Here is a 22312-nt window from a genome sequence, read left to right as displayed (position 1 = left end):
CTTTCGAGGAGCCTCATCCCCGTTTTCAATAGTCCAATTCTCCCCCTTAGTGAGTGTCCAGGATTTGTCTCCCTTTGAACGGTTTTTTTAATGGAGATAAAATTCACATCACAATAGCCATTTGAAAGCGCATAGCTCAGTGACACTCAGTACATTCCCAATGTTGTGCCCCCTTGCCTTCCCCCAGCTCCTGACACCCACTCACCTGCTCTCTGTCAGTTCTGGATCTGTCAGTTCTGGAAGTTTCATAGGAACGGAATCATACAGTATGTGGCCCTTTGTGTCTGCCTTTTGTGAGGCTGATTTCTAACCGACTCAGAGGCGATGAGGAGAAGGAAGGTGCAGGGCAGACCCCCTGGGTGTGGGAGGTCAGGAGAGCACCCATCGCAGTCTGGGGCAACACGCGGGCTTGTGAACCTCCTGCTGACAATTGGGACCACACCTTCTAGATCACTGCCACCAGGTGAGAGAAGGGAGACTGGCAACACTTTAAGAGCAGGAATCTGAAAGTGCCGCGAAAGCTCGCTGGTAACCTTAACAGCAGGGATGGGGGATGTCACAGTTTTCTGGGAAGGGCGGGTTCGCTGCATGTCCTGCCAGTGACACCGCCCCCAAGCTGAGTTTCCGCCGGGGATTCCTGGCCCCGTGTGAGGATGACTGCCTCCTCTCCACAGGACTCTCCTCTCAAAGCCGTGCAGATGTTGTGGGTGAACTTGATCATGGACACATTTGCCTCTCTGGCCCTGGCGACAGAGCCACCCACCGAGGCGCTGCTGCTGCGGAAACCGTACGGCCGGGACAAGCCCCTGATCTCGCGCACCATGATGAAGAACATCCTGGGCCACGCGGTGTACCAGCTCACCATCATCTTCACACTGCTGTTCGTCGGTAGGTCCGCCCTGGGGCACACTGCACGGCTGCCGGCCTCGCAGGCTCAGACCCTGTCCGGCGGTGGAAGGGACGGATGAGCACTAGGAACCCAGTTCCCCGTGAGGACCCCTCTGCCCTCCCCTCCCTGCTGTCCCTCTCTGTGTGTGCCCCCCCCCAAGCAGCTGAGAAACTGTCCACGCTCCCAGACCCAGATCGCACCCATCCGTCCATGCACCCCATGACCATTTCTCCAGGGGACAACAACCATGATCAGGAGAGAAGTGGGGGGAGAAGGAGGGAAGACGAGGGGTAGGAGAAAGCGAGGCAGTAGGAGGTAAAGCAGAGGAGAGGAAGGAGAGGCCGGAGGAAAGAAGGGAGAAGGGGGAGAGAAGGAGGAAAGAAAGGGAGGAGGAGGGAGAGCTGAAGGGGGAGGAGGGAAGGGGAAGAGGAGGAGGAGGAGGAAGAAGAAGGGGGATAGAGGAAGGGAGGGGAAGATGGAGAGAGGAGGAGGGGGGAGGAGGACTGAGGGTCAGGAAGCAAGAAGGAGGCCCGGGCAGGAAGAGAAGGCAGTTGCAGGAGGAGTGGGGGGGGGAGGGACCGGGGCTGGGTTTGTTGGTGTTTGTGGCCCCTCTCCCTTAGGTCAGGGCACTCTCGGCAGGCCACCGATGCCATCCTCCAGGACAGTGTTTGCTGAGAGACAGGAGTCAGTGTGGGGGGGACCACAAATGTCAGGATCCGGGGTGGGGAGAGGGTTCCTCAGTGGGCCCTTCTCTGATATCTTGGGAGCAGAAGCTTCTCGTGCCCGGCCTGAGGGCCTCTGCCTGGCTGCCCTGGCTTAGGGACAGGGCCGAGGAGGGCAGCCAGCAGCCTCCAATCCCTCCCCAGCCCACCCCCAGCTCACCCTGGCACACACAGTTTGTCTTGGCTTCTTCCTTCCTGCCCTGGGGTTTCTGCACCAGAGCCGTGGGCCAGGCCTTGGCTATGAGCTCCTTTCCCTCGGCCGTCTCACCACAGACACCCCCCCCCAGCACCCCTCAGGCGACATTGGCCGGGAGCCATGTCCGCTCAGGGTTCCACTCCCTCATGTGCCCCTTGGCCTGCAGGGGAGCTCTTCTTCGACATTGACAGCGGGAGGAACGCACCCCTGCATTCTCCACCCTCAGAGCACTACACCATCATCTTCAACACCTTCGTCATGATGCAGCTCTTCAACGAGATCAATGCCCGCAAGATCCACGGTGAGCGAAACGTCTTCCATGGCATCTTCAGCAACCCCATCTTCTGCACCATCGTCCTGGGCACCTTTGCAATTCAGGTAGGAGCGCTGACCCCACTCTTACAACAGTTGGGGAGGCAGGGGACCGTGCCCCGCCCCCGCTAGCGGCCTGCCTGTCCCGCTCAGAGGCGGCTCTGCCCCTCCTGCTTTCCCAGCCCCTGCTGGCATTCCCTGTAACCTGTGTCCTCTGTCCCCATCTTCAAAACATCATGGCGTTGCCCTGGCTTCACCTGCTGGGTTCCAGAGAGCCTTAGTGTGCCTTACTGAGAACGAACCTCCTCATAGTTCCCTCTGAGTCCCATTTCCAGCACTTGATTCCCTGGTGGGAAGCCACCAGAACTCCAGAAGGTTCCTTTGGACAAGTTTTCTATCCCCAGTGCTGACAAACCGGCCTCTGCCTGCCACCATGCTGTGGACAGGCTGGTCAGTGAACTCTTCAGGAGAGGCTGAGCATTCAAAACTAGGGTGTATTGGGGGTATAGCTCAGGGGTAGAGCATTTGACTGCAAAACTAGGGTGTATTGATAGAAAATATGACGTATAGTGATGGCAACAGGCCAAGATAGTTTCTCCTTCCAGTTCTCGAAGGAGGGACCTGCCACGCCTCGGGGGGACCAACCAGGGAAGCCTCTGGGGCAGTCAGGAGACAGAGGGGGAGCAGGGAGCCCTCACTGTGGTTTCTGGGGGAGAAACTGAGGGGGGGGTGAGCTGGCTGAGGATTCACTAGTATGAGTAATTTCAGGGTTCTGGGGGACATAAGATTGTCTCTGGTTGTCTGGGTCCTGGCCCTGGGTGGTTAAGGCGGGGGCAGTGGCCTGGAAAGGAGAGCACGGTAACGGGGGTGGTTGGCCTGTATGGACAAAGCTCACCCCAGGGAGGGAGGTTCTTCCCTAGGAAGGGGCAACAAGCCAGCAGGAGGCCCAGGCAAGGCGCGTCGGGCATGTCGCTGGGGCGTCCAGCACAGACACGCCAGGCAGCTGTTAAAGCATTAAGTTGACAGAAGCTGGAAATGTGGACCCTGAGGGCTGGAGGAGGGGCCTCAGTAGCTGTGCCTGCCTCCTTCCCACCGCACCCCTGCAGATCGTCATCGTGCAGTTCGGCGGAAAGCCCTTCAGCTGCTCCCCCCTGTCCACGGAGCAGTGGCTCTGGTGCCTGTTCGTTGGCGTTGGGGAGCTGGTCTGGGGACAGGTGAGTGGCTGCCTGGTCACCGTCCGCGGCCCCACCCCTTAGCTGTCTCCTCTACAGCAGCACCAGAGATGGGCATGAGGTGGGGGGATCGGGGCGCGTCAGGGCTCAGGCCTGGGCCATGTCACCACTCAGGTGACAGTGTCAGCAGAGAAAAGACAAAGGGCCATGGCTGGGATGTCACGAAGCCCCAGCAAAATCACCCAGCACTCCCCTTTTCATGATAGGAGCCAAAAATCATCCCCTAAAACGGGGTGGCTTAGAGAATCCCCATATAGCTAAAACTGAACAACACCCTGCTAAATCCTCCGAGGGGCACAGAGAAAGCATGAAGGAAAATGAAGACATACTTTGAGATGATAGAAAGCGGAAGTCGGACCCTTCGAGGCCTTGGCAGTTAAAGCCACGTGCAGAGGGAGGCTTGTGGCACCCAAAGATTATGTTAGGAGGAAACAGCCCAAGCCATAGGCACACAAGAGGCTTCTGAAAGCATTGCTCTGCAGTTCTAGAACATTGCTGTGGGAGGCCAAGTCCAGGATCCACTTTGCCCTGTGTCTCAGTCACCTGAGACACAACAAAGTACCACAGACTGGGGGGCTTAAACAGCAGGTGTTATTCTCTCACACTCTGGAAGCTGGAAGTCCAAGACTGAGCCTACGCAGGACCAGGCCCGGGGGAGACCAGGCGTGAGCTTCCAGGTCCCTGGCCGGCGGAGGGGTGCGGCAGTGCCGTTTCTCCCGCAGCCTTGTGTGACAACCCGCACCGGGCACGGCCACCAGGGAAGCCTCCCTGCGCGGCGCTGTCCGGGGACTTCAGTGCGGGGTCGGTCCCGTGGGCCTGGAGCTCCCGCGGGGCTGAGCTCGGAAACTCAGTCTCTGCACCTGCACCGCCCCACCCCCACCCCGGGACGTGAAGCTCCCAGCTCGGCCCCAGGGAGACTGAGACCCTCTCATCAGGCAGGATGGGCCAGGGGCCTAGAGGCCCCCTCTCAGGAGCTGGGGGCCAAGGCCAGACCTCCCCTCGCTAGAAAACACTCCTTGCTCCCAACGGCCTCCACACCCTGCTCCCCAGGGACTGCTCCCAGTCAGGGGAAAGAGGCTGGCATCTCTCTCTGGAGAGCAGGATTTGGCACCAGGCAGAGGTGGCCCAGGCATGCAGCCTCGGGGAGCAGAAAAGGACGTCCCATCCCCGGGTCTGCCCGTGTCAGAGGAAGGGGGGTGGTCTGGGTCCCTTGCCGGCCCCAGCAGAGCTCCCGCCCTGAGAGGACCAGCCCTGCTCTGACAGCCACCTGTCTCTGCTGTCCCTCACCTCTGGCCCCCCAGGTCATCGCCACCATCCCCACCAGCCAGCTCAAGTGCCTGAAGGAAGCAGGGCACGGGCCCGGGAAGGATGAGATGACTGACGAGGAGCTGGCCGAGGGGGAGGAAGAGATTGACCACGCCGAGCGGGAGCTCCGCAGAGGCCAGATCCTCTGGTTCCGGGGCCTCAATCGGATTCAGACGCAGGTAAGCCGCCGGGCCACTTGGCTACTCTGGCTTTCCCGCCTTGAGAGGGTGGCAAGCAAGCAAGAGGCAGAGAGTGGGCGAGGTGAGCCCCCTACCAACAGGGAAACCCTTGGGTCTCGCTGCCGCGGTGACACGGGCCATCCCCAGGTGCGCCTGTTGCCAGGTGGCCTATCTCTGCCACCTCCCTCAGAGCCCAGCCCCCCCCCTCCGTGCTGGTGTGTGTTGTGACCAGTAGTTGTCTCTTGGGGGGCACAGACCGCCCACTGTCTGCGTAGCTGCTGGGCCTTGCCTGATTCGCTGGAAACAGCCCAGTCACAGGGAGGTGACGTTCTTGGGATGAGACAGATGCCCATTACAAATAGCCTTTGGTGAGCTCACCGTTCATGGGTTATATTGGGTATTCTATGGAAGCAGACTCGGGCCACAGAGCTGGGCCTTTCTGCTCATCTCAATGGCCATGTATCAGAACTGGTGGGGACCAAGACCCCCATAAGGTCAGATGGTCACAATGACCACTCGGCCATGGGCACTTTCCAAGGCTTCACGAGACTCGCCTGCCAGAGCAAACCCTGTTCTTTGCCTCCAACCCTCCCCAGTTAGCCTTCTTGCCAGAATGTTCCATATTCACTGTCTCTCCACATCCTTTCCTCACACTCACTTGTGATCCCACCACAGCCTGGCCTCTGCCTTCAACGTCCCAGAGGCAGTTGTCACCAAGGCCTGTAAGACCCCTAGCTCCTGGACTTGTGCTGTCCCTTCTTCCCAGCACCCTTCCATAAGGGCAGTCAGCCCTGCTCTCTCTGGTGGCTTGCTGTCCCCTCCATCCCAGTGTCTGCTCCTCAGCCTTGCTTGCCTGGCTCCCCCACTTCCCACTGACACCTTGGTCCACCCTGCTGTGGCCCTCACATGCTGAAAATCCCACAGACCTGGGGGCACTGGACTGTGTACGGAAGGAAGGAAGGAAGAGCAGGTGAGAGCTGAGCCCCAGCCCTCGGTCCCTCTCAACTGCAGCGCCCCCTTCCTTCAGCATCTCCTGTAGCCTCTCCTTCAGCCCCATGGACACTTCTTGGCCAATTCCCCACTGCCTGCTCCTTCCCTTGGAGCCTTCAGATGGCGACCCAGTGCCCCCCTCTCTCCCCATCTCCTTCTGTGCCCAACCGGAAATCCCCAGAGTGCCACACCTGAACCGAGATGCCCACAGTGGGCTTGGGCCAGACCACAGTCCCTGAGCCCACCTCCTTCCAGCCCCACAGCACCTGACCGATGGCTCTGTCACCTCCACTGAGCAAGCCAGAGCCCCAGACTCTCTCCCTGTCCCCCCACAGCAGCATGACCCATCAGCTGAGCTCTGCCCCCAATCCAGCCACCCCTGCCCCCCATCCTCCTGGCCTAGCCACCAGTGTCTCTGCCTGGATCAAGTCTCCCTGCTGCCTCCTTAGCCCCCAGTGACACCTGTCACTCTCCGCCCCTCCTGTGCTTCCCAAAGCCCCACCTCCAGTCTTTCTCCATGTTCTGTCCAGGATCCCCAGCCCCCATGCCCCTGACCTAGCTCCAGTTGCTTTTCCTCCTGGGGGTCGCACCCGTGGGAAGAACACTACCATGCACTTAGCCCCGCCCTCCTCCAGGTGCCTGCTGAGGGCCCCAGATGCCTGCTGAGGGCATGACCAGCGAGCACAGCTCTCCCCAGTATCCGCCTCCAGCCTGTCACACAGCACCAAAGGCTCATCCCGAAGAATCTTTTACACAACTCGCCCAAAGCGCCCTCAGCAGCCGGTGCCTACCCTGCCCGGGGTCTGACGCTCCTGCACACGCACCTACTGCCACACAGTCCCTGGAAGTCTCATGGGGCTCAGGCTCAGGGCCCCCCACTTCTTTCCTCCCCAGGCCCCAGCCTCAGCTTCAACCACAAGCTCTCAGCCTCCCGCCTGCTCCTCCAGCCTTTATTGAGCTGGGCCCTCTAACGACCCCGTCCAGCTTCTTCTCTTCCTGTCCTAGGGTCAAGTCCAGAGTCCTGACCGTGGCCTTCAAGCCCCTGCCTCTTAGCGTCATCCCACTGTGGCCCTATAACCCCTGCTGCTTTTCCAGACATGCATTCGCTCTGCCTCCATGCTGGCCACTTCCCGGGCCCCAGGACGCCCCAGCTCCCACTGTGTTCCCTGGGGGCACCTCCTCCTCCCGCAGCACCACCTCGTGAAGCCTTCTCAGAGTCCACTCCCTCCCGCCCCTGGAGGCCCCAGGCAGCTGTCCGGGTTCTCAGCCCAGGGCGCTGGAATCAGGGAGGAGCAGAGTACGCCAGGCAACTTTCCAAAGCGGCAGAGTCCTGGGCTGCTCCCAGCGCTTGCGATACTGTAGGGCTGGGTGAGGTGGTCCCCAATAAGTCCATGTTTAAGGAGCTCCCCAGGGATGCAAGGAGCTTCTCCGGTGGAGAAGCAGGAGGCCAGGTCTCTGGCTCATTCCTCTTCACGGCCCGAGCACCTAGGCCAGCATGGCCAGGGAAGAGTGTCTTAGGTCTGAGTGGAACGCTGAGCGCTCAGGGGAGGAGCAGGAATAACTTTGTAGCCAGAGGTCCCGGTCTCCCCTCACTGCCTCACACCCAACTCTGAGCCCCTGCGCACCCCATCCTGGCCCCATGGGCTCTTGTCTGTCATGCCCCAGTTCAGCTGCAGAGCCCAGAGCCAGCCCTAGATGGTGGTCACTTTTCTAGCAGCTGAGACGGCAGCCCTGCCCAGTGTGAGGCATCTGGGGGCTGTGCGTCCGAGTCTTCTGTGTGCCTGGGGGCTCTTGGGCCTGCCCAGCAGCCTGGCTAGTAGAACGGGTCTCCTCAGTCAGAGTCTTGGAGTTCCAGGCCGTTCTGATTATCACACGCCCATAGACCCTGGCCAGTCAGGTCCCTACTTTGTACATGATGAAATGGGGCCCAGAGAAAAGGGGCCTTGCCCCAGGTCACCCACTGAGAGTCTCCGTCCCCTGATCCGCTAGCATATGCCTTGTCCTCTCCATAGAGGCACGCTTCCCTCCACAGGACCGTCACATTGTCACATCAGATTCACGCTCCTCAAGAATGCTGAGCCAGTTGGCTACTTTAGCTAATTTAAGAGCATCTGTTCTTTTTGATTCAAAATACCTGCTTGAAAAGCAGAACTAAAGTCCCCCAGCTTGTATGTAATACCCCAAGCCAAGGGAAACCTGCCCTAGGCAGCTGGCCCTGGATTTCTGGATTCTGCGAACAACAAAGTTGCTCCCCACACTGCTCCCCAGCACAGCTTTTCACGTAGCTAAGTGAAGGCATTTTGTAACCTGCTGCCTGCTCTCACCACCATTCCACACTAACATATCAATACACCAAAGACTTAGGGGGCGTCATTCCAGAATAAAAAAAAAAAAGAGTCCTTAGAACTGTGAACGCGGAGCTTTGCGAAGCAGCCATGATGCGGTCTACCCCCCATTCCGTTATGAACCAATGAGAAGCTTCAGCAGCAACTGGGCTTTTGGGGGGTGGGGGGGCAATTTGGAGGTATTTTGACTGATACCGTCATCCCATTGGGACACCATGAGGAGAGGTCAAATGAGAGGCAGAAAAAGCATCTTTTCCTTCCCTTGTTGCCTTTGCTGCCTGAAGAGTGCCCTCTCGAGACAGATCTTAGAAACCTCTTGGCAATCTAGGGAGGAGAGGCCCCCCGGAGAGAGGGTGGCATGCGGCATGGGTCATCTTCCTTCAGTGCGTTGGGGCAGCCCCCTGTGGCCGCTCAGTGTGCCTTACACGTGGGTCTCAGTCCCTTGCTGAAGAGCGGCTTGTGTTGGTGGAAGGGAGCTCGACGGCAGAGTACATGGCAAAAGTCTTTTCCACCGTGCGTCTAGGAGTTGAAATGATGCACATCTTCATTTTGGTTGGGGTGAAGGGGGTCCGGGCACTCAAGCTGCCTGCTTCCAAGAAGCCTGGCCCCGTGTCAGACACTGCAGGGCTTGGGGGTGGCACGGGGCCCCTCGCTCTGGGCCGAGAGTAGGTAGCCAGTGGGCATCAGGCTCCAGAATGGCATATCTGCTTTGCTGCTCATGTCATCCAGTGAACCATATGGCACTTCCCAGAAATCAGATCCGCCTTCTAAGGCCAAAAGATTCCGCCCCACCCCACCCCTGGAAGGCATTCCCAAAGAGGCAGCCAAAAGGGTGCCACGCTGGGCTGGCCTCCTAGAACCTAGGCACACAGTCTCCGAGGGGGAAAACATTCAGTGCGGCCACTCGGCCACAGGTCTGATTCACCCCCCAGACGTCCAGGCCAGGGAAAGATGGGGTCAGGAAGTCAGAAGACAATGGGACTCCTAGCAAGTTCACCACATGGGTCTCACTTCCCATAGACCCACGTCCCTTTTGACACCTGGGAAGCTTCAAGGGTGGGAGACAAAGCAAATCCATCTTTGCCCCCAGGACCCTCCGATCTCTCCGCTCTCCCCCCTGCCGTGCCCGTGGCTCCGTAGAAGGGAGCCTGATAAGACAAGGCAGGTGCTTTTGCAAAATCTCCCCTCTCTCTTTTTAAGTCCATTCTTTCACTGAGGCTGCCCACAGGGGCGCCCCCTCCATCACTTGGATGAGCCACAGAAGGAGAGTGATGTCTACACCTCCGCGCAAGGCAGGGCAGGCCGGCGTAGTGAGAAGCAGTGGACGTCTGTTGCTTAGAGCGATGTAAACCAAGGACAGGCTGGGGAAGGGCCCCCGTACCCACATCCTCGGCGAGCACAGCCGCAGGGAGCCTCGTCCTCATGGGAGCGTGTCCTATCCCTCCGGTCTACTGGGGCAGAAAACGGGGTGGAGAACTACTGACCTAGGATAACAAAGCATTGCCAGCCTCAGGTATTAGATGACAAGTGGCTTGCCATGAGCAGATGGTTCACCGCCCCCCCCCCCCGCCCTCCTGGTCTTCTGAGTGCTGATCATTCACTCAGCAAACCCTCCCTCTCTTGGTGGTGACAGAGAGGCTGGCCTCAGCCACGACCACGGCCCCGTCAGAAGCACTGTCAGCTCCCGGGGAGCGGGGCCACCTAGATGAGGCTTTGCTGTCACAATATGTCCCCAGCGTGGCCCCTGTCCTCACCCAACCCCACCCCCGTGCGGTAGCCGGGACAACAGTGCAAGCCAAACTTTATCTCATTTTCTCTCCCACAGATGGAGGTAGTGAGTACCTTCAAGAGAAGCGGTTCATTTCAGGGTGCTGTGCGCCGGCGGTCTTCGGTCCTCAGCCAGCTCCATGACGTAACCAATCTTTCTACCCCTACTCACGTAATTCTCTCTGCTGCCAATCCCACCAGTGCCGCTGGGAGTGAGTCTTGAGTCCCCTTTTCTCTCATAAATGGCATCTCTCGGGGAGAAAAAGCCTCCCCGCCTCTTCCTTCTCTTTTTTCCAGTCTTGCATCCTCTGCTCACCGTGGCTTTTCCGTTCTTCCCTTACTGCCCTGTCCAGTCCTTCCCGCCCAGACGGTGTGTCTCTCCAGAGCCATATTCTCTTACGAAATGTATTGAATCCATGGCACTGCTGGACCTTCTGTTCTTTTCTTTGTTTGGTTTTTTTGGTTTTCATTTAGCACTCCTTCTGTCATTGGTTTTCTTTTCTTGAACTTGTCTGCCTCTGCCGATGGTTCTTCATGAACTTGGGCTGCTTCTGGTGGTGTCTGGTGTCAGGGAGGGGCTTTGGTCGGTGTTCTGTGGGGCAGCCAAGGGGAGGCATGCAGACTCAGGGCTGCCTTCCAGGGCAGGGGCGGGGGGGGCGGGGGGGCAAGTGCCTTTCCGGCATCATTCACAGCAGAATAATCCAGCCCGCCTACTTGGGACCAAGTGGCAGCTTCCAGAACTCCCCTGGAGGTGGTCTCCAGAGGCAGGAGGCTTCGGGAAGCCACGGTCACACGTCCCCAGGTGGGCTCGGTGGTGGCCAGTTGCTTCTGCTCAGGGGCTACCTGCCCCGTAGGCCTTTGCCCTGAGCCCACGGTGTTAGAGGGGTCCGAGGTGTGCCTCGAACTGGAGTCCCCCTCACACCCGGAGCCTGCACTCTGCCACGTTTCCACTTGTTCCCAAAGCACCTTTGCTCTTTTCTGAACAGGCCTCAGGATTGGAAGGTCTTAGCCTGATCCGGTCCACATTCTCTCTCTTCCTTCCTCTGAGAAGCTGGGAGAAGTACATTTCCTTCTATATGTTCCAATGAAAACTTCCCACCATGTTGGTCACATTTTAAAGAGAACCCAAGGGCTGTCCTAAAAGAGGTAGAAACTTCCATGATTGCTCACATCTTTTTACAAAAACAAAAGGAAAGCTACTAGAGCCCTGAACCCGCCACCCCATGGTTTCCCTAACGAGCGAGAACGCAGGGAACGGTGTGGGCCCTGCTCCCTCCCAGCACCTCCTGCTTCTTGTAACAAACTCGAGATTTCAAAGACCAAACAGTAAACCTTCAAGTATGAGCCCAGAGCCCTTGCTGGGTTGCTTCGCTGCTACCTCTTTCCTTTCCTTCCAGTGAAACCCGGCAACTCTCACCTCCGTGAACACATGACTTCCCCACAGACGGGAGCCGTTAACTATGCCTTTTTCCCTCACCAGACTCGGATTTTCTTTTCTCTTGATTTCTTCTCTTTCCCTTTTTTCTTTTGTCTTGTCTTCTCCCCCACCCTCTTTTTTTAATTTTTCTTCGTCTTTTTTTTTCTTTTTCTTTTTTTAGGAACTGGTGAGAGGTCCCCAGTGGGGGGCATCCCTCCTCTTGCTTACACTGTCGTTTCAGGCCACTCTGCCCTTTAAGGAAGGGATGTGGGCCGCACCAGTCCCCGCTGGACCACCCTGTCCCCTTCGGAAACAGCATGTACATGTGCACACACACACACACACACACACCCCTTCCCCAAACCACAGGCCGCACACCCCTCCAGCTCCCTTGCACACTCACTGGGCCTCCCCACCTGGGCCACAAATCCTGACCGTCAGCCACCACAGATCGGCTGGAAAGGCCCGGCCTCGTCTCAGAGGGTCTTGCCACCACCCAGAGAGGTCTGCAGGAGGCTCAGCTACAGTCAATTGAGGACAGAAATGGTACGCGGCCTCCCAGCGGCGCCTCAGCTAGGGCCTGGCTAAGGCAGCAGCACCTTCCGTCCTGGAAACGAAGGGACAAGACGGGGCATGGGTCTGCCCTGCCCCGTCCCTCCCTCTCCCTTGACTTTTTCCACGTGTTTCTTCGCCATCTCTCGCTGCACTTCCTGTCTGTCTGTCCATCTGTCTGTTGACTTGAACGGGGAGAGGCAGCTGGCAGAGCCCCCACTCCTCACGCCCCTCAGGCCTTCTCCCCTCCAGGGCCAGCCCGGGCCTCCCCTCTGGGAACGTGGTGAGGCCTGCTGTCTCTTGGTTCCTTTTGGCTTCCTTGGGCTTGCTCCCTGGCAGTAGCCTCTTTCTCTCCTCTCTTCCTAGCACCTTCCTTCCTTCTGCAGCCATCTGTCACCCCACTTCCCACTTTTGGGAGCCCAGCAGTGCCTGGTAAGAACAGTTGGAGACATACCACCCCTTCCACTGGTCACGAGCCACTCCAGGGGGATAGAACTAGTGCCTGGCCAAAAAAAGGGGGGCCGCTGTCCCGTCCACACCCCATGGTGCTGGGTGAGGAACAGGTGACAGGAGCCCAGTGAGAGCTGAGCACCTTCTGTCTGAGGAGGGTGCTGGTGTGGTAGCAGGGACCCACCTCAGAAAGGAACCTCCCGAACTGTGGAGGAAGGAGCTGGTTGGAGGACCGGGCAAGACCAGGGGACACGCCTGCTTCTGGAAGCCACCAACCAAAACCACTGTGGGGCAGATTTGTTTGGAACTCTGGACTGGCCCCCCAGTCCAAGCTGTGAGGACCTAGAGAAATCATTAAGCCCAGCACCCTCATTGTACAAAGCAGAAGAAGGCTCTCACCCTCTCTTGGAACTTACCAGAAGGAAGGCAAGGTGCAGATCACAACAGAGCTCTAAGCCTAGCCGAGAGGCCGCGTCGTAGAGGGTGCAATGGTTACAGGCCATGAGGTTTTCCTAAGGAAAACCCCAGCTCTTATGAGAAGGTTCCTGTCCTCTTTCCCCACGGTCCAGCCAGTCTGGCCCTAAACCCCATGCTGGAACAAGTCTCTCCAGCACGCCAGGGCCTCTGATCTGACATCCCTTCCGCCGAGAATGCCTGACATTCTCTCCGGGTGGAAGGCCCCGAGCAGGGTGCATACAAGGAGCCTCAGGGCCAGAGGGGTGGGTGACGTCGCTCACCAACGTAGGTTCCAGCACGTAGTGCCAATGCCAGGAGGTGGCCGGAGGATATCCTCGGGGCAGGAGGGAGAGGAGAGCTCCCTGGAGGGGTGACCAGGGAGGGTTAGAGATGAGAGGTCTTTGGGGCTCAGCACACCCCCACTCACACCCACCTACCCTTTCCAGCCAACCTGACCCCCCAGGCTTCCCACACCCACATGTCTGCTGCTTCTGGATTTGGGAGCCCCACACAGCACCCACTCCTCTGGCCACACACAATGACCTTGCAGCCCCAGAATGGTTCACTCAGCCTTTGCATTCTCAGCTGGGGTGTCGCACCTGCCCTTCACGGCTGCCATCGCCCGGAGACCAGCCCCTGTGAGGGCTCGATTAATCAGCACTCTCCGTCTGATGGAAACTAACGGAGCGCAAGCCTATCCCCCCCGCTCCACCGCTGCTATGCCAGTTAGCCCTGCCCCTGCCCCAGTCACACTCTCACCCATGTTTGGCCCCGCTCCCCAGGCTGGGCGCGAGGATCCAAACGTGTGGCCAGAGATGGGCTATTGTGTGCACGCAGGTTTACTCCCAAGCAGCAAGCTGGGTGCCAGATAGATGGCTGCCCCCGGGGGTGAGCGGAGACACACAGACACGCCCCAGCACCCCCTCCCCACCCACACTTCCAAAGCCTGCTCCCCACCAGCGTGCCCCGATGGCTCCCCCATCTCATCAGGCAGCAGCACTGGGCCTCCGTACTCAGAGAGGGCTCCTAACCCAGCCAGGCGACGGGCAGGGGCGGGCAGCAAATCTGGTCAGATGTGGCCAGAGAGGCTCCCTCAGGGCTGTTTAGTTCTGACTGACCGTGCCAGAAGCAGATCGTAGCAGTTGCTCTATTTTAATTGCCAGCGTGAAAGCCTTCCATCCAACTTGGCAAAGCCAATGCCAGGTAGGCCCCAACGATTTCCTCGGACACACCCTCCTGGAGCCTGGGGAAACAAGCTCATCACACACTTGCAGGGCGGCAGCTCCCACGATTAAGCCAAGCCCGCGGAGGAAGGAGCTTTGCAAAGTGAAAGCGCCTTTCTCAGGAAGTTCGTTGATTTCAAGCCAAGTCTCTCCACTTGGGTTTCTGCGAACAGTGTGCTGGCATTTCTTCTCAGCTATTTGACAGCTTTGTTTCCACATTGACTAGTATCAGCCCTGCCCGGCCCGAGCCTTCCTGCAACCATGGGCCTTACCACAGGGAAGGACCGTCCAGCCAATTCCTAAAGCACATGCCAGCTCGCAGCCTAAGGCAGACCCCAGAACCCCGGCTCCGAGCCCTCCCCCAGTAGGCACTTCCAGGCTGACTCCCAGGGCTGGGAGCCGGAGCCCAGGAAGCTCAAGACTTATTCGAGGCCCTGCAGCTGGACCTGGCCAGGATGCAAAGCAAGGCCGACCGCCTGAAAGGCCCAGGACTCACCCCATGCCTGGGTCAGCTCAGTGCAACTGCTTGTTGACATCAGCAGCATGAGTCTGGACTCTCCCAGTCCTGGGCACAGATGCATGCACACAGGATGGGAGGTAATCCTCACAGAACTTGCCAACCGTTAGCATTTTTGACCGGCCAACACGCACGGAGCCCTGTCTCTCGTTGGTCTGGGGTTCGAGCCCTCCCTCAGTGAAAGGGGCCGGCTCTGGAGTTGCATTTTCACATTTCCTAATTCCATGGTGAGGACAGGGAACCTTCCTCTTTGATTGTGGGTAAGTCACCCCACACCTCTTTGTGTCGCCTGCAAGCCCTGATCCACCCTCATGCCTACAGGGACGGTTTGGGACCTGGGAACCCCAAAGTTCCTGGAAAGCAGTTCCCCTGGCTCTCCCCAGCTGCTATGTTCAGAATTTGCTGTAAACCCAAAGCCCGAATGCCAGGAGAGCCGAAAAGTCCCCTCCCTCCCGCAGAAGATTCTGGATTAGTGGCTGGCACAGAGACAGGCGTGCCCATCAAGCATGAGGGGGCTTTGAGGGAGCAGCACTGAGACAGAAGCAGAGGGCGGAAAGCGTGACGACCCCTCCCCATCCACAGCCTGCTTGTCCCACGGTACAGAGGAGAAAAGGCCAGCTTCTGTGGTCACTGTTGTCATCATTGTTCGGGAGCCTTTGCTTTGCTTTTTCTCTTCTCTTCTCTTTTCATTGCCTTTTTGCGTTTCTTTACTTGGGTGGGTGTTCCCTCTGTCCTTCCCTTGCCTCCCGGTGTTTACATCCCCTCCCCACCCCCATCACACCTGCATTGCAAACTTGAGCGATTGGAGGTCAGAACAAAAGTGGAGCACACCCACTTTCAGCCGTGACCTTCAGCCCCTCTGCTCCGTCAGGGCGGACAGGGTGGGTGAGGCTTCGAAGCTCAGGGCTGCGGTGAAGGCAGGCCAGCGCTTACCTGTGGGAGCAGACGGCGGACAGCAAAGAACAGAGAAGTAAGCTCATGTTAAGTGTAGATGGTCACAAGCCTCAGAGGAGAAGAAAGCAGAGTAAGAGAAATGTTGGGGGTGCTATCTTGGGTAAAGGTTGTCTGAGACGGCCTCTCGAAGGATGGATATGTGAGCCGAGTTCTGAATAAAGAGAAAAAGCTAGCATGGGACAATCTGGCAGAAGAACAGTCTAGACAGGGGAAAGGGCAGGTGTAATGTTGCTGAGGGAGCCTCAAGCTAGCTGATTAGAGGTACTTTCGGCAGCCGCCCACTGAGCCCTTGCTGGGTGCAGGCACTGTGCTGGGTGCTGGGAGCTGGGGAGGTCAGCGAATCAGACAGACCCCAGTCTTCAGGGGCCTATCGAAAGGAGACAGAGGAGAGAATAATGGCAGGGGGGGGGTGAACTGAAGGTGAGCCATGCTGGGAAGAAAATGAAGAAGAGGCACAGGGTTGCTGAGGGAGACGGGGGGGCTGAGACTGTAAACAGAAAAGGTGAGGGGGGGCCATGAGGTTCACTGGGGAAGAGGCTTCCCGGCAGAGGGAACGGCTTGTGCAAAGGCCCTGAGGCAGGAGTGTGCCAGTATTCGGGAAAAGCCAGGAAGCTGAGGCTAGAGACAGTAAAGAGGCTTGAGAAAGAAAATGGTCTGAGGCGGGCCCTGACTTTGCAGGAGACGCAGCTATTGAAGGGTTTAGACCAGTGGAGACTGTGACATGCTCTGGCTTTTGTTTGAAAGGACTGCTTGGGCTGCCCTGCAGAGACTGGACAGCAGAGGTAAAGGGCAGCAGCTGTGAGACCAGGGAGGAGGCGTAGGGTGGGGGTGAAGTTAAAGTGGCAGGCAGAGCCCCGAGTCTGGAGATAGAGGTGTTGGACTCGTCAGCAGACAGATGGTATTTAGGACCACAGCAGATAAGAGCAGCTGGGAAACGTGTGGGTGTAGATGAAGAAGAGAAAAGGTCGAAAGATGAGCCCTGGGGCCCTCGGATGTGAGCGGATGGTGAGAGGACAGAGAACCTGGAGACCTGTCTACAGCCAGGAATCAGGGGTGTGGCGTGGGGAGCAGTGAGTGCCCAGCTGGGGAGGTCCTTGGGGAGCAGGGGGTCAGGAAAGAACCGGCCACTGACAGCAGCTAGAGGGGACTGTGGCCCCAAGAGAGAGTCTCTTGTAAGACAAGACAAATGAGTAGGCTAGGCAAGGGAGGGGGGGCAACATCCTTGAGTGGGTGCAGAGGCCAGGGTGGGGCCCCCAGGCAGTGCGGGAACAAGCAGGGCTGCCTCTCGGACATCAGGAAATGGGGGGCACAGCCGGCCTCACTTGGGGCGACACAGGAAGCTATGGGAGAGCCCTCCAGCCCCAGCCTGACCTGATCCTCCTCGGCCTTCCCAGACACCCTGGCTACAACGCTAGGAGGCAGCTTTATTGGAAAGTGCTTTTCATGTCTTTCTTTTACTTTTAAGTTATTCCACAGTAAAATGGACTTTTGGCGGGCAGGGGTTCAGTTCGGTGAGTTCCCACACTGCACAGAGTGGACCCAGGGCAGCTCCTTCACCTGCTAGAATGTTTGGCGTCCCCACCAGCTAGGTTGGGGAGGGCCGGGCCTGATTCAATAATCAGAGAGGAGGGAGGCTGCGAGGGACCCCAGCGATGTCAGCCACAGAGGTGGGAGCCAGGGAGGATCAAGAGACCAGGCAGTCAGGCCCTGAGTCCCAGGGGCCTCCAGGGCCCTGGCAGATACGGCAGCAGCCGTGGAGGTAGAGAGGGCTCCGCTGAGAAGAGGTTGGGGAATTAGGGGCTGGGGCACATGCTGATGCAGGGCACTGGGGTCGGGGACCGAGGTGCCTCTGTGGTTTGGCCAGAGCCCTGCACTAGGACCGGAAGACCAGGGCTGACCCTCAGCCTCCTTCAGTTTGATAGATCCTTCAGCCATCCAAGGGGAGGTGAGGGAGCAGCAGTGCATGCTGGGAAGCAGTGCGTGCTGGCTGCAGGCATAGGTGGACGTGTATATATATATACACCCTTTATATGGTGTCCCTGGAGTCTGTGGGCTTTCGGTGACACTGACAGCCTTGAGGGTGGCAAGGTCCCTCGGGGAGTGGCAGAGATGGAGAAGGGCACTGTTTCCGCTCAGCCTTGGTCACTCTTGCTGGGACACACTGAACTCTGCCGTGGGGATGTTCTGAAGCCCCCGTGCATGAGCTCGGCTCTCTAGAGCAGGCCTCTCTTCTCGAAACGTTTGCCGGTTCTCACCAAACCCGTGTCCCAGGAAGTCGCTGTGCTCTTCAGTGTCGGGTGGCCTGAAAACACCCCATCATGACAGCAATACCAAGCAATCTGTTAACAGCCCAAGGTTTGAATGCGGGGAATTGGGACGTGGACGAGACTAGGGATGACACAAGCCTAGCTTAGAGCCCAAAATCGCATGTCTGCGTGAGCAGCCCGCCCCCCCCCACCCGCCCCGTTGGTGATTGAGCAACTACTCTTGTGCCACACTCTGTCGATAGGCAGCAAACCAGACCAGTGACAAGACAGTCATTAAAGTAAGTCTGATTATACTTGGGAGGAGCAAGCACCCTGAAGGAAAGTTCCGGAGCTGCAGAAGCTGGAGAAGAAGGGCTGGCTGCCCGTTTTGGGCAAAGACTTTGGAGTTCAGCCAGGCACAGGGAGACCTGAAGGTGGGTTTCAGCATGTGACCCAGATCCAAGTGAGGGGACCAGCTCAGCCAGAGGAAAGGGTGTAGCCAGGGTCATCGGATCATTGCTGCCAAACTTACCACGAAGGCGCCTAGGGTCAAGGGCTGCAGGGTCCAGCTTACTTTCCTTTCTGTGACTTGTCCCAGTACCTCCCCCCCAGTTCTGGCACCAGAAAAGGCCCAAAGAATGAGGCCACATCTTCAATGACTACAAAAAGTGATTTCTATTTCTTTTCGTTAAAAATATCAAATGATTCTCCCCTCAATTTCTGGGTTACCCCTTTCTCAGGAGCCAGTCTGGGGGAGTCAAGGAACTGAGGGCAAATAGTTGGCCATCTGTAATCCAGAAGACGTGACTTCACCAAATTCAGAGAAAATCCTAGCCAGATTTAAGATTTGGAGTTAGGGAATTCCAATTTTACGGAGCTCTTTGGCTGACTGTTTTTGCCCTCGAGTGGCTGTGAGGTTCACCTGGCTTAAACTGATTTACGAGCACTGTGCTTGGCCACGCACTGACTGTCCCGGGGTTCCAGACCCTGGAGGCTCGAAAAGGACTCATTGTCCACAGTGTGATTCATGGTCTAAACTAGGGGACAGCAAACTTCTCCTATAAAGGACCTTAGAGTAATTATTTTTAGCTTTGCAGGCCAGGTCTCTGCCACAACTACCCAACTCTGCTCCGGCACCTTGAAGACAGGCATAGACGAAGCAGAAATGAATGGGCGTGGCTGTGTGGCAATAAAACTTTATTTGTAAAACCAAGCTGAGGGCCAGTGTTAGCCCTTGGGCCACAGTTTGCCAACACCCAGTCTAAACCAAGAAAACCAAGTCCTAGAAGCTTTGACCTGGAAATGACTTTAGAACTGATGCTATGTCCACCCACTCACATAGGGAAGAGCTGACTTCCCCATCTCAGCACAAGGCCAGCTGGCTCATGCGGGGCCCAGCAGAGGCCTTCCCATGGACTCGAGCTTCTAGAACCAAGAGGGAGCCCAGGTGGTAGGGGACCAGGGAGGGAACAAAGTGAGGCAGCAGCTCTGTGGCTCATAAACCTGATGACATTTGAGCACTCGTGTAAGTGAAGGTGGGATCGAAGAGACCAAGGGGCTAGTTCTGGGAGCAAGATCCTGCAGGAGGTATGGGGGTCAGAGGGTGCCTGAGCTCGGCTGGGGCCAAGGGCCACCAGAGCCGGGGATCCAGGGCACTGTGGGAAGCTCTTCCCTGCGGTCTGCCAATGCCAGTGGAGCAGCCGGGGAACAAGATCTAGAAAAGCCTGAGTAGAGGAAGGATACGGCAGATTCCACTGACCAAAAGAAGTCATCTGGCTTGGAAACTGAAGAGGAGGAGGAGAGTGCAGGGTGCGAAAGGCTGGAGGGGCAAAATGCCTGTGATGGCAGGAGACACGAAGGCAAAAGGGTCTGCGAAGGGAAATGCCAACCGATCAGAGGCACCGAGCTGCGGGCCAGGGGGCCTGCAGGAGGCGAGAGGAACCATTGCGTTGGAGCAGGGCATCCAAGCAGGACAGGCTTACTGGGTGCAAATCAAAAGTGGGGCCATTTTCAGTGTGGGATGCCTCCAGATGGGAGAGTGGCCAGCTCTCAGGCCCCCGATTACAGCCAGATGAGCCCCAAGGTGGCGGTCAGGGCTAGGAGGTGGGCCTGGGCGTACGAACAGAGAGGAGGAGGACCAGTGCCAGGCCAGGGCTCTGGGGCACCATGGGCCAGAGGAAGGAGAAGTGCAGGAGACAGGGCCAGGTAGGAGGAGGGCCAGGCAGTGGTGATGTCAGGGAAGCCAAGAGGAGTTTCCAGAAAGAGGGACAGTCAGCTGTGTGGGGGGCCCCGGAGAAATCAAATAAGATGGAGACACAAAAGTCGCCACTGGACTTCGCAGCAGGAAGACTGATGGCCATGTGGGTCTGGGCATGGCAGGTGCTGGTTACAGGCACGAGAGCTGGTGGGACGGAGACAAGGTCTATAGAGAAGCCAGGGAGGGAGACCCACTTGAGAAAGGCCGGCAATGTGCCCATAGGCTGGGGACTTGCTCTTGTCCGAAAGTTATGCAGACTTTGTGGTAAGAGGAAGCAGAGAGTCCCCTCTCTAGCATTCTCCCTTTTTGGAATCATCTTTCTGTTCTATCGAATTGGAATTCAGATTTGGCAGAGGGCCCAGTTGATGAGACACAGACCCAATCCTGAAAACCCTTAGCGCAACCAGGCAGAGCTGTCCCAGTGGCTCCATTCCAATGGACGAACGTTTGTCACGCAGTAACCTGGTGCTGTTGATGTGGGTGGAACTTGCCAGCACCAGCCAGCCATTGACTATGTCCTTCCCTCCTTCTTTCCTTCCTTCCTGGCTTCCCTCCTTCCCTTCTTCCTCCTTTCCTTCCTTTCTCCCTCCCTCCCTCCCTCCTCCCACCTTGGGCCCCTGTCCTTCCATGTCTTGCTCCAGATCCGGGTGGTGAAAGCATTCCGTAGCTCGCTCTATGAAGGCCTGGAGAAACCGGAATCCAAGACCTCCATTCATAACTTCATGGCAACGCCCGAGTTTCTGATCAATGACTACACCCACAACATCCCACTCATCGATGACACGGACGTGGATGAGAACGAGGAGCGCCTGCGGGCCCCCCCACCCCCGTCCCCCAACCAGAACAACAACGCCATAGACAGCGGTATCTACCTGACCACGCACGGCACCAAGTCAGCTACCTCGTCAGTGTTTTCTTCCAGACCCGGGAGCCCGCTCCACAGCGTGGAGACGTCCCTCTAAGGGAAGGGCTCCGGGCACACGCACACCGCACACACGCGCACTCGGCCCGGATGGCACAGGCCTGCAAGGAGAGCACGGCCAAGGCGGCTGAAGATGGTGCTCGCACGGCACTAGCAAGAAGCCACTCCACCCAAGGCTTCTTGTCTGGGACTGAGGAGGACGAGGGAGAAACTAGAGCGTGAGAAGAGCCGTGTTTCCCTTTTTTCTATCGAAGCATTTTTTTAACGAACACTACAGGTCCTCCGCACGTTCGCTGTTCGGGCTGTGCGGTGGGGCGGGGGGCTGGTTTCAGCTGACTGGGCCTTTCCCTGCCCCTGCCGGAGAGCAGCTGGCCCGACAGGTTCATACAGAGAGAAAAAAGATGACCGTGGCTCGGCAGCGCCCGGAAGGATGCCCCGCCGGACAGCCTGTCGCTGGGAGCCGCCTGCAAATGTACCTGCGCCGCCGAGCGCCCCTCCCCCAGGACACATGTGCGGTCTGTATGTGTGTGCGTGTGTGCATAGATATGCGTGTGCGTATAGACATGTACGTACATATATGACCAGATGCGTATTTAAAGAATAAGGAGCTATTTATCAGCATGATATTTCCATTCCTCTTATCAGGTGTTTTCATTTTGAAATTTCATTATTTATTGTGGCAGGGTTTTTTTTCAGGGAACGAGACTGCAAGAATATCTTTTTGGTGGCTTGCCCGCCCCCCACCGCTGCCCCCCACCTTCTGCCCAGCCTCCGTTCTCCATCCCGGTCCTCCTCCCCGCACAGTTCCTGGGAATGTTGCTGTGGAGATTCCTGAGAAGGTCGGGGAGAGAGACACGAGGCCGGAGCGGTTAGAATTAGAACTTTTGCACTTTGAGACCCCTGCCTATAGAGGGGAAAAAAAACAAACAAAAAAAACAAACAAAAACCTTTCAATGGAATTTTTTTATTTAAAAGGAAAATACCAAAGTATTGATAAGAATGATCCCCTCCAGTAGGTGGAAAGGGGAGTTTTGCTTTCAGTTTCCTTCGGTTTCAACTCCAAGTCCTGAATTCTGGCTGGTGGGCTTTCTTTGTCCACGCCCCAACTTCAACAGCATGAAGCGCTGCCGCCCCCTGCCACGCCGACCCCTTGGAAACACCCAGAATCCGGGAGCAGCCCCAGGAGAGCCAGGTCTGGAGGTGGGGGTGGGGCTGGGGGTGGGGAGACCACCAAGAGTCAGGCAGAAAGTGGCGGAGGAAGAGGTACCCTCCAAACCCAAGAGGAGCTGACGTGACCGCAACCGAGAAGTTGGGCTGAGGGGTCTGCCGAGTGACTGGGGCCAGGTCTCAGTCACCACCCGCCAAAGCACTCTTCCGACCC

General features: G+C 57.6%; 1 protein-coding gene across 1 annotated transcript in view; it reads left to right on the top strand.

The window, feature by feature from the left end:
* ATP2B3 (ATPase plasma membrane Ca2+ transporting 3) overlaps nt 1-21302 on the top strand; it is a 60635-nt gene extending 39333 nt beyond the window's left edge. The window contains exons 17-22 of the mRNA XM_035011437.1: nt 675-888; nt 1974-2185; nt 3226-3333; nt 4653-4835; nt 9996-10082; nt 20651-21302. Coding sequence (XP_034867328.1) covers nt 675-888; nt 1974-2185; nt 3226-3333; nt 4653-4835; nt 9996-10082; nt 20651-20971 — 1125 coding nt within the window. The 3' untranslated portion in view covers nt 20972-21302. The remainder of the gene's footprint in view (nt 1-674; nt 889-1973; nt 2186-3225; nt 3334-4652; nt 4836-9995; nt 10083-20650) is intronic.
* Nucleotides 21303-22312: the final 1010 nt, after the last annotated feature.

Source organism: Mirounga leonina, unplaced genomic scaffold (genome assembly GCF_011800145.1).
Source record: "Mirounga leonina isolate KUSES-001 unplaced genomic scaffold, KU_Mleo_1.0 Mir_101799, whole genome shotgun sequence".
NCBI classification, from domain to species: Eukaryota; Metazoa; Chordata; class Mammalia; order Carnivora; family Phocidae; genus Mirounga; species Mirounga leonina.
Note: the sequence above shows the minus strand (reverse complement) of the source record. Positions and strands in the feature narration are given on the sequence as shown.